We start from the raw sequence: 12,389 nt of genomic DNA on the forward strand, positions 1-12,389 counted from the left end.
TTACATTTTGTGAAAAATCTTCCTCGAGATGTGGCTACCATGCACAAAGTTTCGGGTTTGATTCCGGTATTCCCTGCAATATTTACTTAAACTGGGATGGGAATATCTTGAGTCTTAAGTTATTTAACGAACTTGTTCAAACTGTGCAAGTTCGTCGTCACAATCAGAACCAAAGATTTCAAAGACCACATTTTAAAACTGAAAACTCACCAGCAGCAGAATCTGGACGAAGGTGTCTGTCGTGGGGGGCGGGGAGCACTTTTTTGTTGATTTTGATTTAAATCACCCCATTATTTCACATTCTAAAAAGTCAGCAATAATAAAACTACACAAATCTGACTATCTAATGTTTATTTGATCGATGTTCTGAATCTTATTTCAAGACCATTACCTCTTCCCGAATGTGTTGATTGGTCTGTGAAGTAATCCTCTTCGCCGACCTCCCAGTATAATCTGCTTCCCCGTCCGTGTAATTCCGTTCAGCTACGGGATGTAATCACCGTGTAAGGAGAACAGTATCGTCTCATCAGATCTGGTCTCCTGGTACAATGCGCCGCACGAATATTGAATGATTCGTCCATTAAGCGATTATCCGCCTAATGAATATAGGCTCCACTATCCGCGAGCACGAAATATGCATTTGTCGCTTTTTTATTAGACAGATTGAAAGGTATAATGCCACAAATTAAATAATCATCGTATAACAAAGCCATTTTGTTAGGTCAAAAATATATCAGGCTCGTAAAATTTTTTTTTCGGGTTTAGATTTAGATGTTACGCTGAGTTTACTGTCCACTTTCTATAATATACGTAGTATCTATCTTGTATCTATTATATTATTAATTTGTTCCATGTAGGTGTTTATTCCATTTAGATTGTCTCGTGTAAAGTGGCGATAAGTTCAATCTGAAGCAATTAAATCCTATTAATACAAAACGGCGGTAATAAATTATTCAAGGCGCGACAGCAAATAGTTGGAAAATGTTATAGGGATGGTTGAAATGCAGATGTGAGAGTCGAAAGCTTCCAACGTGATCAGGAGCGCATACTTGTATAAAGACTATGTGTTCGGGAGGAATATTTACGTACCAGCGTATCGCTTTAATTTAAATTAATTCCGCATTTGTTGGTCGGGATCGTGACCGGAGCGTAAGCCTCATTACTCCGGCTCTACCGTGTTGCCCCTTCTTGATTTGCTGTTCTCCTGATAAGTGCGACATCTCTTTGATAGCGCTTATTCGGGAAGTGTCGTCAACTGTCTCCGTCTGTAGCCCTGGTTTCTTTGTAGGCTTTGTGCTACTCTGTACTGAATCTTCGGTCACTTCCGTCTTTTGTGGAACAACCAACAATATTCAGCATTACTTAGACAACCTTATTTGAATTTTCTTAAAATCATTGGTTCGTCCTGGATACGATGTTTGTGTATCTAGCATGGGGCGGTGCCGGTTGATGCGCGCTGTCCTCCCAAGTAACGTGGCTTACCGCATAGAACACGACACGCAATTACCGCGCTGACAAGTGCGACACCCGACCCACCTCCTGTCAGCACTACTCGCCTGGTACAACACAGCCTTATTTTGCATTCACCTATTAGCATACAAATTAATTTTCCGTCAAATATCGCGAATAACAAAAACCTGGTTTAATAGATACCATGAGATTTCTCGTTATAGATACTTTTTTTTGTTGTGTAGTGTACTTTGAAATAACTTTTTTATAACAATGTTCAACAAAATAAGAAACTACTGCACAGTACAGTTGTGAAACTAAACAAAATAAAATATTTTTTTTGCCGATTTTAGCCAAAATTTTATGGATTTAAAATCCAAAAAAAATTCGTTTCTTTATAAAGTTAAATTTTGCTAATGAACAATGCCCCTTTAAAAACGTCAGGTTATGTTTGGGGACCTAGATTTTTTGCCATATTTGAATAAATATTATTTACACCCACTATTGGTGAATAATAAGGGAGATATATAATAGTAATCTGTTTTATTTCTTTTAGCTGTCTGCAAACCCGGATGTCATCCCGTTCATGGAAAATGTGATAGATCCGGAGAATGCGAGTAAGTACCTCAAATGAAAATATTTAAAAATGAATATTGAATGCTTTTCACGATGCAACATGTTACGATATCATACAAGGAACCATCCGTTAAATTAAATTATATTATAAACGCAAACCAGTTAAGTTTGGCAAGAAGCAGGTAATCGGAATGTCGCTACCTTCGCATTTCACAGCCAAAAGCGCACAAAGTAATACTCTTTAATCGAGTGAACCTTCTTTACGGTTCAATGTAGCGATATTATGCCGTGAAAGTGTCCCTACAGGTAATCTCACCTGGCAAGTTAGTACCGAAACATCGCGGTACCTGTTGCAGAAGTGTGCACAGGTCGAGGAGAATTCCCGGCATAATTCCGCACTAAAAATTCAATTAAACCGCAGAATCGAGTGGAGAGTGCGTGCTTCCGTGCTTGTGTTAGACGTAATTAATTCCTTTGTGCAGTGACAACACTGAAATACGGCCGCTTACCGCGCCACTGACCATTTATCGATTACCGGCCATCGGCCCATGTTCTCTTTAGATCCCTAAATAAACCAGTATTTAAAGTTTTCTAACAAACTATTTTTTTTCTATTTATTTCTTCATTTATAAATGGACACTGTCCATGTATATAATTTACAGGGTTTAAATATTACAATAAAAGAATAGTTAAAAACATTTTTAAAAAAAGAAAAAAAGCATTGACAAACATAAGGGACATCGATAAAAGATCTGGACTATTTATTTAGTGCTCGTTTAAATCGCTGTAAACCCAAATCAAAAAAGTCCAGATCTTGTCTTGAGTTAACAATACGACAAAGGCGGGTCATTGGAGAATAAGGGCAAAGTTTGTTGTATGCTGATCGATGAACAGTACTTCATTGTTTCTCAACCTACGAGTCGGAATATTGAATTTTACTTGTCCCAGTAATGATGGGACATCGATTATACTATTTGCTATGCCGAACATATATATGGAATCAATATTAGTTCTACGTTTTTGTAGACTAGAAATATTTTACATTGACTATATCAGCATAAGAATAATTACCTATCTCTAGTTCAAGCATCCACGCTACTTTTTGAAGCAAGCGATGTTGGACAATGTAATGCAATGTGATTTATGCGATTGACATAGAATAGAGACCACGGAGTCATATTCTAGAAGAGGGCGAACAGTTGACCAATAAAGAGTTTTGATTGTACGGACATCAGTAAAAGCAGAGGATATTCTGTTAATGAAGCCAATTAATTTATATAATTATTTTAGTAAAAAATTTAATAAATAGTATTTGTTACTATATTACTCTGTTCTTATTACGAGATAGTCAATAAAAACAAACAAACATCGAACCATCACGCTATTTCCCCTCAATTAATATTCTCCCACAGTATTTACATACATACCTCGCTTCCTCTACATTCATACATCTTCTCATGCACGCGCGCTGATTATTCCGAAATATCGTCGGGGATATTGCAATACCGCGTAGCTATTAATGGATTTTTTTGGCTGGGGATCTGAAAAAGCGTTCTGATACATTACTTTATCAACCAAAAATACACTGAAATATCAGAAAAACTGTTATCACTTCCATTAAAAACCGCATAATTTATTTCAGTAATACATGTTTGTTAAAAAAGTAAGATTACGCAGCATTGCAGTATCACCAACGATATGACATGTCCATCTTGTATTTGATAATGGTATGTCTTTCTCAGTTTTCCTAGAAATAGTAGAAATTATTGAGAACTAATTTTATTTTATTTTATTTTTTTATTTATTTTTGCACCACAACAGGCCAGAATGCCCAATTACAGTGGTAAATTACATCACAGAACACCCAGGCTTGAGAAAAATCTTATTTAAATTTTTGTGTTCTCACCGGGAATCGAACCCGGAACCTTCCGTGCGTGAGTCAAGCGACCACTACACCACGGAGGCCGCCAATAATGTTAAATAATGCGAACAGGGTGTTAATGACATGTTTCTATCGGCATATTAAAGCTTGCGCCCTGTAAAAAAATAATTTAATATTCAATAGCAATATTAAAAACGAGTATTTTTATTCAATTTTCCACTTGAAATAAATATGCACCTTCTCTTTTATTTGTTTAATTTTACGTCAGATTTTTTTTTCCTTTTTTAATATTTTTAATTTTCTTTTAAAACTCTTTCGGGTTTTAAACGGTTCATTAGTTATTTTAAATCGAAGTGCCCCCTTACAATTTATTACATAAATTAGAAATGAAGATGTACGTATCTACATGAAGTACTTTTAAATGGCTTCGGTTATAACAATTGCACAAACGTAATTACTTTATTATTAAGGGAAATAACGTGAAACCACGATATCTACAACACAAGTTAAAGTCGTCAAGTTACGTGAATCAGTTCATAGTATTATTCCTGTATTAATTATTCTATCTTTAAACTGTTATTATAAATCACAACGAAGCAGGCTTGATTGCAAAATAGCTCGATAGAATCGCCGCTCAGACGCGTTCGGAATACTAAACGTCCGTGAGAATCGCTTCATATGAAGCTGAATTTATAATCAAAGACCAAACAATAAATTGGGTGTGGACAGACGACTGTGACTGCTTTCATCTTCCCGGGATATTCCAATTAAATCTTTACCTGAAGTTATATGAACTGCATAACCAACTTCTAGTACTTTCTAGTACTCGCAAAGCCTATCGACCCACAACAATTAGCGAGAAATTGTCCGCAATATTATAGCTGCTTTCTTCAGTTATGAACTATACATACCTATATTAACTGCACCTTATCTTGCAAAGAACACAGTCATCATCTTAATTGTAGCTTACAGTATTTTAATAATAGTTTTCAGTAAGTTAGATAAGCATGTTACTCTCAATAATGAATCTCTCTGAAACTTAAGAGTATAAGTTCTGCAGTACAGACGATAAAACATATTTACACATGTTACGAGAATGTGACGCATAAGCCTTGTCTTGTTAATCTTAATGTTTCAAATGCGTATTTTAAATATTTGTTTAAGAACTAAACCAAAAATAAACGCGGTGTTTCGGGGTCAAACAGCAAAACTTCAGAGGAACATTCCTCGTGGTAAACATAAAAAAAAACTAAAAAAAAATCTTTGAAAAACTTTTTTTTATGAAATAAATAAATTATTATAATTTAAAAATTGAGAAAATCCTTTATGTCTCGGACAAGCATTTCTTCCACAAACCTCTACCCAACCGCTTTCCTAATACGCGGCCGGTATATCGTTTGTTGGTCAAATACGTTTGTAATTTATTTTTTGATTTAAAAAATATGATTCATCATAAAAAAAGTTCTTCTAAAGCTTCGCGGTAGGGCTCTGAAAAACACAAGTCAATAGTGATTATTTCACCGGATACATTCAATATGGATCAAGTACCAATCGATTTGCAATGAAATTACAATAATAAAATACATCTATTAATTTTTCGAGTTTATCCCAATATTTGCTGACTAAAACTGAATTTTAAACACATTTCATCAGAAATGGATTACATTTTTAAGAACGGAATATGTTAGTTTAGTGTCATTGGCTGGTTTAAGTTACCGCTTTTCGCACTGTGTATCATTAACCATTCTGTGTATGTTTAAAAATGCTTTTTTCTTTAATTATTCGATCTCTCGTTTATGTTTAAAAATATATTATTAACCCTTTTTTAGCATGTATCCTATGGGATACATATGATCTTCTTTATTCTCATAACTAAACACGAGTTAAACATCATTAAGTTTAAACTGCTAAGCCGTATTTTCTTTTTTAAAAGAATTATCACTATTCTTAATAAACTTTGAATTACACAAAAAAAATGTTTCGAATTCTGAAGCCTTTTCAACCGTCAAATGCGTAAAAAAAAATTTGTTTTGCCAAGATAAGGCTTAAATAACTTTAAATATTTAAATTTATTTCAACAGAGAGAGAAAACATTTTTGAGAAGGAAATATGGAAGTCTAGGCATTTACAGGGCTTACCTGCCATTGGCTGGTTTAAATGGCCACTTTACACACTGTGTAACATTGACCATTCTGCTTATGTTTGAACATCCACATTTCCTCAACTCTTCCATCTGTTGACTATTGTGAAGTAAAAGAGCTGAAACCTTTATTGTGTGGGTGAGATTTCTCCGGCTGGACCAAATCACCTACAAGGCAACGCTTGGAAACAATTTTCCAATTTTTATACTTCTTCTTTTACCATGTAGTTAATTCAACAATGTTTGAGTTAACTACCTGGTTTCTCTGTTGAAATAAATTTTAATATGAATAACTCCCTAGCTAGGAAATCCAGCCAGTCTGCAAGCATTTGGACATACTCAAACATTGTTGAACTTTAAATATCCTCATTATTTTTACCGCTATTTTATTATGCGTAGTAAATCTGAAAATGAATTTTCAACAACGGTAGTTTTCGTAAAGCTTAACATTATCGAACGCGTAAAAAACCATTAATTAATTAAAATTGGATCAAAGCATATCTAATTGAACCTTGACGAAAATATACAACTTAGGCACACTGTATTACAACATGTTAATGTATCAACACTTAATTATTAAATTAAGTTCTGCGTTTAACAATTAATTTAATGTAATTTAAAATATATAAATACTGATACTCGTATAAAGTGTAAATTCCCTGTCCCTAGTAGTTTTAATCTTATTTTATTGCATTCACATTGCAAAATGAAATAAAATTAATTTAGTATTCGGAATTTAGTACGTGGACCTTAAAATATAATGTACCCGCTCATATAAACAACGCACAAGGTGTATTATTTTTTTATTTGTAAAAATAAAATAAAGTGTTCAGTAGACTCAAATCAGTGTTTGATTTCTAATTATAAGTTTAAATATGGAGTTCTACAAAATAAACACCAAATCAATCAATCAATCAATCAATCAATCAATGCATGTCAAGTATTTGTGTACTGTGACTTTATTTAAAAATAAAATAAAATGTTTTAAAATGAAGCGTAAGACTGATCACCTTACTTTCCATGTAACAAAAATAATTTAGATACGCTGCAATTAAAGTGCCAACCCAGTGCTCTATGCATCACTGTGTGCGGACAAGGAAATGATGCTAGCGAAATGCATATAGAGTATCTTATAATAGCTACTGGCTACGTGCCGCTTACACGTGGACTATACAATATTATTTTGTCCTAGGACTCGACCATTGCGCGTTGTTCACGTGTCAACAGCAATTCGTAGGGCAAAACATTGTTCAGAAATATTGTCGCGGAGATAGACGGGCAGCCTGTCTCCGTGGAACAATGATTACCTCTAACACCGCGCACGGCCAGATTGTCCTCGTGTGAACGCGCACGGACAGGACCGTATGACCGGATTTTTTCTGACGAAAATGGAGTCGGAAAAAATATGTTTTTATTATTTTGTTCGTACTTTAACAATTCCAATACGTTTGGTATAAAAGAAATAGTATTTTTCGTGAACTCGCTCGTAATCAACGCCGACGTGAATTCATTTTTGCAGCGCTCCTGCGTGAACTGCGGCCGAATTTTTATATTATCCCAGCGTTCCGTCCTGCACGGTCAAGGCTGTTCACGGAGCTGGGACAAGACAATATTGTCATGTTTGTTTTATTGTCAACGTGTAAACCACTGGCGGCTCCTGACCAAAAACATTGGTAGCGCATTTCTTTACATTCTGTCAACTTGTATATTATTAAGTTCAATAATATTATAATAATATGATAGGTCTGACGTGATAAACGAGCAATAGTATGACAGCCCGCACATCGGAACCAGAAACGCTAAATGCGCCTAACTTAATACGCACGTTATAGTTGACTAAATTCGTACTAATGGCACGTCATTACGCATGTTCAAAGTGACATTACAAACGAATTTCAAATCTGCGCATGCGTTGGCAATGTCCAGAATATGTGTATTATCTTCTCCCTCTAACGCACAATTCATCGGTATGAAGCATTGTTTGTCTCGCTCAAATGACGATTTTAGAAGATATGATATTTTTCTTACAAATTTAGGGTAAAAGATTGTGCAAAACAGAATATGCTCTGGGACGATTGCGCATGCGTAGACAAAATGAGAAAATCGTCCGCTAGGGTCGATTTCGCTAGATCTTTTGGCGCTTGTATTGAAAATTGTGATGTTTACGTGTATTAAATTGCAATCGAATCCCTGTTTCTTTCTATCTATTTATAACATATTTTTACTATCAATAAAATTACTAATTTATTTACACAAACTTTTACTTGGCAGTGCACTGCACTTATGCACATACTAAGGAACCGCCTCTGGTGTAAACGATACTTTATTGCTTATAAATATGTCGAATGTGCAAAGCTAAAATATATAATAATAAAGTGTTATTGGCATTCATCATATGAACGGTCTGTTGTTAATCAAATGGACCAAAATGTCTTATCAAATATTTTATTTATATGTCGATCCAACATGGACATATAATTTTTACAAAATAAACATGCTCAAAGATGCATTAAAACGAGATCAAGGGTTTAATTAAATTAAACGAACGAGCAAAGCTAATTAATGTGTGATTCTGCGACTGTTTTCACACCTTAAAACCTATAAACAGACATTCCCATCGTAATGTGTTAATTATTTTGTGCTTCAATCACAAAATGGCCTAATTAAATTTATAGCTTATAAATGCTAAAGCCGTGAAGGCGTAATAATAGAAAGCACGTTTTATAGCTATCATGCAATTGATTGAAACTCAAAACAAATAATAACCACGGCTCGTTTTGATTACATTTTTAATTGAAGGCTTCAGCAAACGGCTTATTAAATTCAGTTTACAATCTTTGATAATTGTACATTTTATATCTTTCATACAGACGGTTATTACGAACTTGTAATGAACTAGAATGGGAATTACTTCTGATCCAGAAATGTACCCATAATAATGCCTTAAAACATTATTTAAATCATTCTTTGTATGCATAAGCAAGGCCAATTCAGAATGCGAATTCGTTGATTTTTATGTGAAACTTTGTCGCCTTACGTCAATGGGCAGTGGACATGAAACACATCTGTACGACATTTTATGTTACATGATAAAAATAATTAACATCGTACATTTTCGCCAAAGGATTTCTTTTACTTTCTACTACTACGTCTACCGAATTCTTAATACTGTCAAATATGCCATTGTTTAGACTGTCCAGAATTCCTGGTATTGGTTTTTGAGGCGCCATTATTATTCAATGAATAAAACTCTCGACTTTTGTAACGTGTTATTTTCAAATTAATATAATCAGACGTAAGCAACGTGAAAACGATAAAATGTTTACCTTTTTCCGGTTAAAATATAACATTCACAATTAGATTATGACACTAAAAAAATCTCTATTTAAATTTTCACAGAGTAGTATTTTAGATATTATAAACCGCCATAAAAGATGCGCAGAAAATTAATCTATCAACAAAAAAACTTTTACAACAATAACTCTGCCTGTGTTTTCAATACGTTCATCATTATCATTAAAGCACTCTCCTGTCCAATGGTGAACATACCTCCCCGTAAGATCTCCACGTTTTCCTATCCTGGACTAACAGCATTCAACCAGTTTCTGCAACCCGTCTTATGTCATCAGACCACCATGGCTGAGGCCTGTCGATGCTTTTTCTGCATGTTCAGAGTCGCCATTTTCGGAATTGTTTTAGTGCTTCTACAATCAGTGGTTCTAGCTTTATGACCAGCCTAGCTTAATTTCTAGTAAGCAACCCCGTGGACCAAATCAGTGAAATCTTGTCCGTGCATTGTTTATTTTGTCTCTTTCAATAAAACTATAAATGATTTATCTGGGAGAATCTGGTGTGGTTTTCTCTGATTTTAACAACAACACAAATCAACGGAGAAGAGTGTCCTTTTATTAGTTTGATAAAGTTTTTTTTTAGTTGTATTATTTTATGAATTTATTATGTTTAGTTTTCATATACATTAAAGTAAACTAATAAATTAAAAGTTACTGCAAATAAATTAAATAAATATAACGCATTGAAGCCAGTACTGTCATACAGGAAGCCGTAAAAGATGATTGAGCTTTCGAAATAAAATTTACTAATGTATTTTTAAATATCTGATCACTTGAAAAAAAAATATCGGTGTTTTTTTTTATTGTATTTTTTTCATTGCATTTTACAAAAGTTAAACATAAGTTACAAAAACAAACTATTACGTAAACAAAAAAAATCCTTTAATTTGTTTGATTTATATTATTGTACATCATAAAAAAGTGATTGGGATGTAATAAAAATTTAACATAAAATTTATCAACTTAAAATACAAACACAAGTAAATTTAAGCTATAAAATGTTTAAAAATTTGTTTTAATCAAACCAGGAAATTAAATTGAGAATTAACTATACAATGTGCCCCAAAGATTTGGAAAATACAAGAAGACAGATATATTTAAAGTTTTTAAATTATAGCATAAAAATACTCTGTATTAGAATTGAATTAATGTGAAAATAATATATCTGAGTTGATAATTTAAAATATCAACCGCAACTGACTGAACCACCCTTCCCAGTATAAAATTATGTATCACTTGCCGCACAATTTCTTACAACATGACCCAGCGCAGCGATCCATTGACGTTTTTAAAATTTACCACCTCACACAAGACAACTAATTAATAAAATACCTTGGGAGATTCACTATTTCGTTTTCGGTATTCGTAAAACCAAAAATAACACAATACGTAAAGTAGAATAATCTCATAATAAGCTCTTATTAGTGTTAAGATGACAGGCGCGTACAGGGACGCTCGTTCACTTACATAGTTTTGGTATTATGGTTTGAATGAAGGCCATCAGTCCGGACTATTGGCTCGGTCTCCAAATGCCTTTAATCCGGAGGCACCTTCGGTATTCATCGTCGGAGATTATAGATCGGGGTTCTGGGAATTAATAACATATTCATTACTGGCTTGTGGCTTCCGCCCGATCCCCTCTCATGGATGCTAATTAATACAAGTTATTTGTGGTTTTCGTACTTCCACAAGAACGCCATCACGTTTTGTATACTACAGGCCTGGGCAAACTGCGACCCGCGGGCTGCAATCTTTTTTCTGAAAAATGTGTGTTTTTTCTGCCTTTTAAACTTAAGAAGAAATAATTTAATATCACCGAATGTATCGACTTACTAATATAGATCTATATGGAGAGCGGTCACAGAGAGGAGAGGTATTGAGACTTCGTAAACTGATACACTGCAGAGACATTAAGTGCTAGTGTTATCATAAAGGTAGTATGTTCTTTCGACAGGAATAAAAATAATAAACAATTATTTATTTTTATAATGCATTCTTCACTAGGAAATCCCGTGCCAAAAAATAAATTTCACAAGTTTTTTGACCAAATACTTTTTTACCATATTTTCATATGTGCACAATGTACAGACTCCGCTAACACTATCTCCAACTAACTACAAAATTAACATCTGAAATACAAAAAAATGTTAAAAGATGTAAATTGGTTCCATTTGTTTAGTAAATAATAGTCTTTATCGATATTATTCCTGGCCGATTACCTTTCTTTTCCATCCTTCCCTTGACTCATCCTTATGATACCTACCTTATATCAAGATAGAACATATACAATATTAGAAGATTTGGATTTAAAACAAAACACACTTTTTTTACATTACATAAAAATTCTTGAATTTGTCCCGCGTTGTTGTAAAAATTATCATAAATCGTTACATAATTCATCGTGAATTTCATCATCCAGTCCCCAAAATTGAAGCACACTCTCATCGTATGAAAGGTAGGTCCATTTCCATGTTCCTTTCCTTTCTTCAAATATTTCCAACATTTTATAAAACTGGATAAAATGAGTTTTTTCGCTACAGTCCGCTTTTCTTTCACACCATTCTGCTCATTTAATTGTGGGAGATCATTTATTTTTTTATATTGAAATTCCTTTTTATGATAATAAATAGTATTTTACTTGCCGCCCGCCCTTTATTCAAAAAGTTTGCCCAAGTCTGGTATAATACATAATAACATTTGGTTATTTGTAGTCATCGGAAAAAATAACTCCACGGAGAATCACACTTTATTCTTTCATTCTCTCGGTTTTGCATGACGTTGAATTTACAAATACATTTTATTATTTCGTTTGAATTGGGTGTTAAAATAAGTTTTGTCACTTTTTTAAATTAAAAAATGAGCATCAAAGGAAAACAAAATGTTAAAGGTAAAAACGTCATCAAAAATAAAAAACCTTCTCTACAAAATATTGTGTTTGCTTTTACGTTAAACATATTATTTTATTTTATAACAAACTTTAATAATGGAATGA

General features: G+C 33.6%; 1 protein-coding gene across 1 annotated transcript in view; it reads left to right on the forward strand.

Annotated features, from left to right (window-relative positions):
• Positions 1–12,389, forward strand: part of Ser (protein serrate) — a 428,305-nt gene that overhangs the window by 307,641 nt on the left and 108,275 nt on the right. The window contains exon 5 of the mRNA XM_088234339.1: positions 2,006–2,066. Coding sequence (XP_088090465.1) covers positions 2,006–2,066 — 61 coding nt within the window. The remainder of the gene's footprint in view (positions 1–2,005; positions 2,067–12,389) is intronic.

This window comes from Micrasema longulum, unplaced genomic scaffold (genome assembly GCF_059751315.1).
Source record: "Micrasema longulum isolate JH-2025_06_02 unplaced genomic scaffold, ASM5975131v1 h1tg001230l, whole genome shotgun sequence".
NCBI classification, from domain to species: Eukaryota; Metazoa; Arthropoda; class Insecta; order Trichoptera; family Brachycentridae; genus Micrasema; species Micrasema longulum.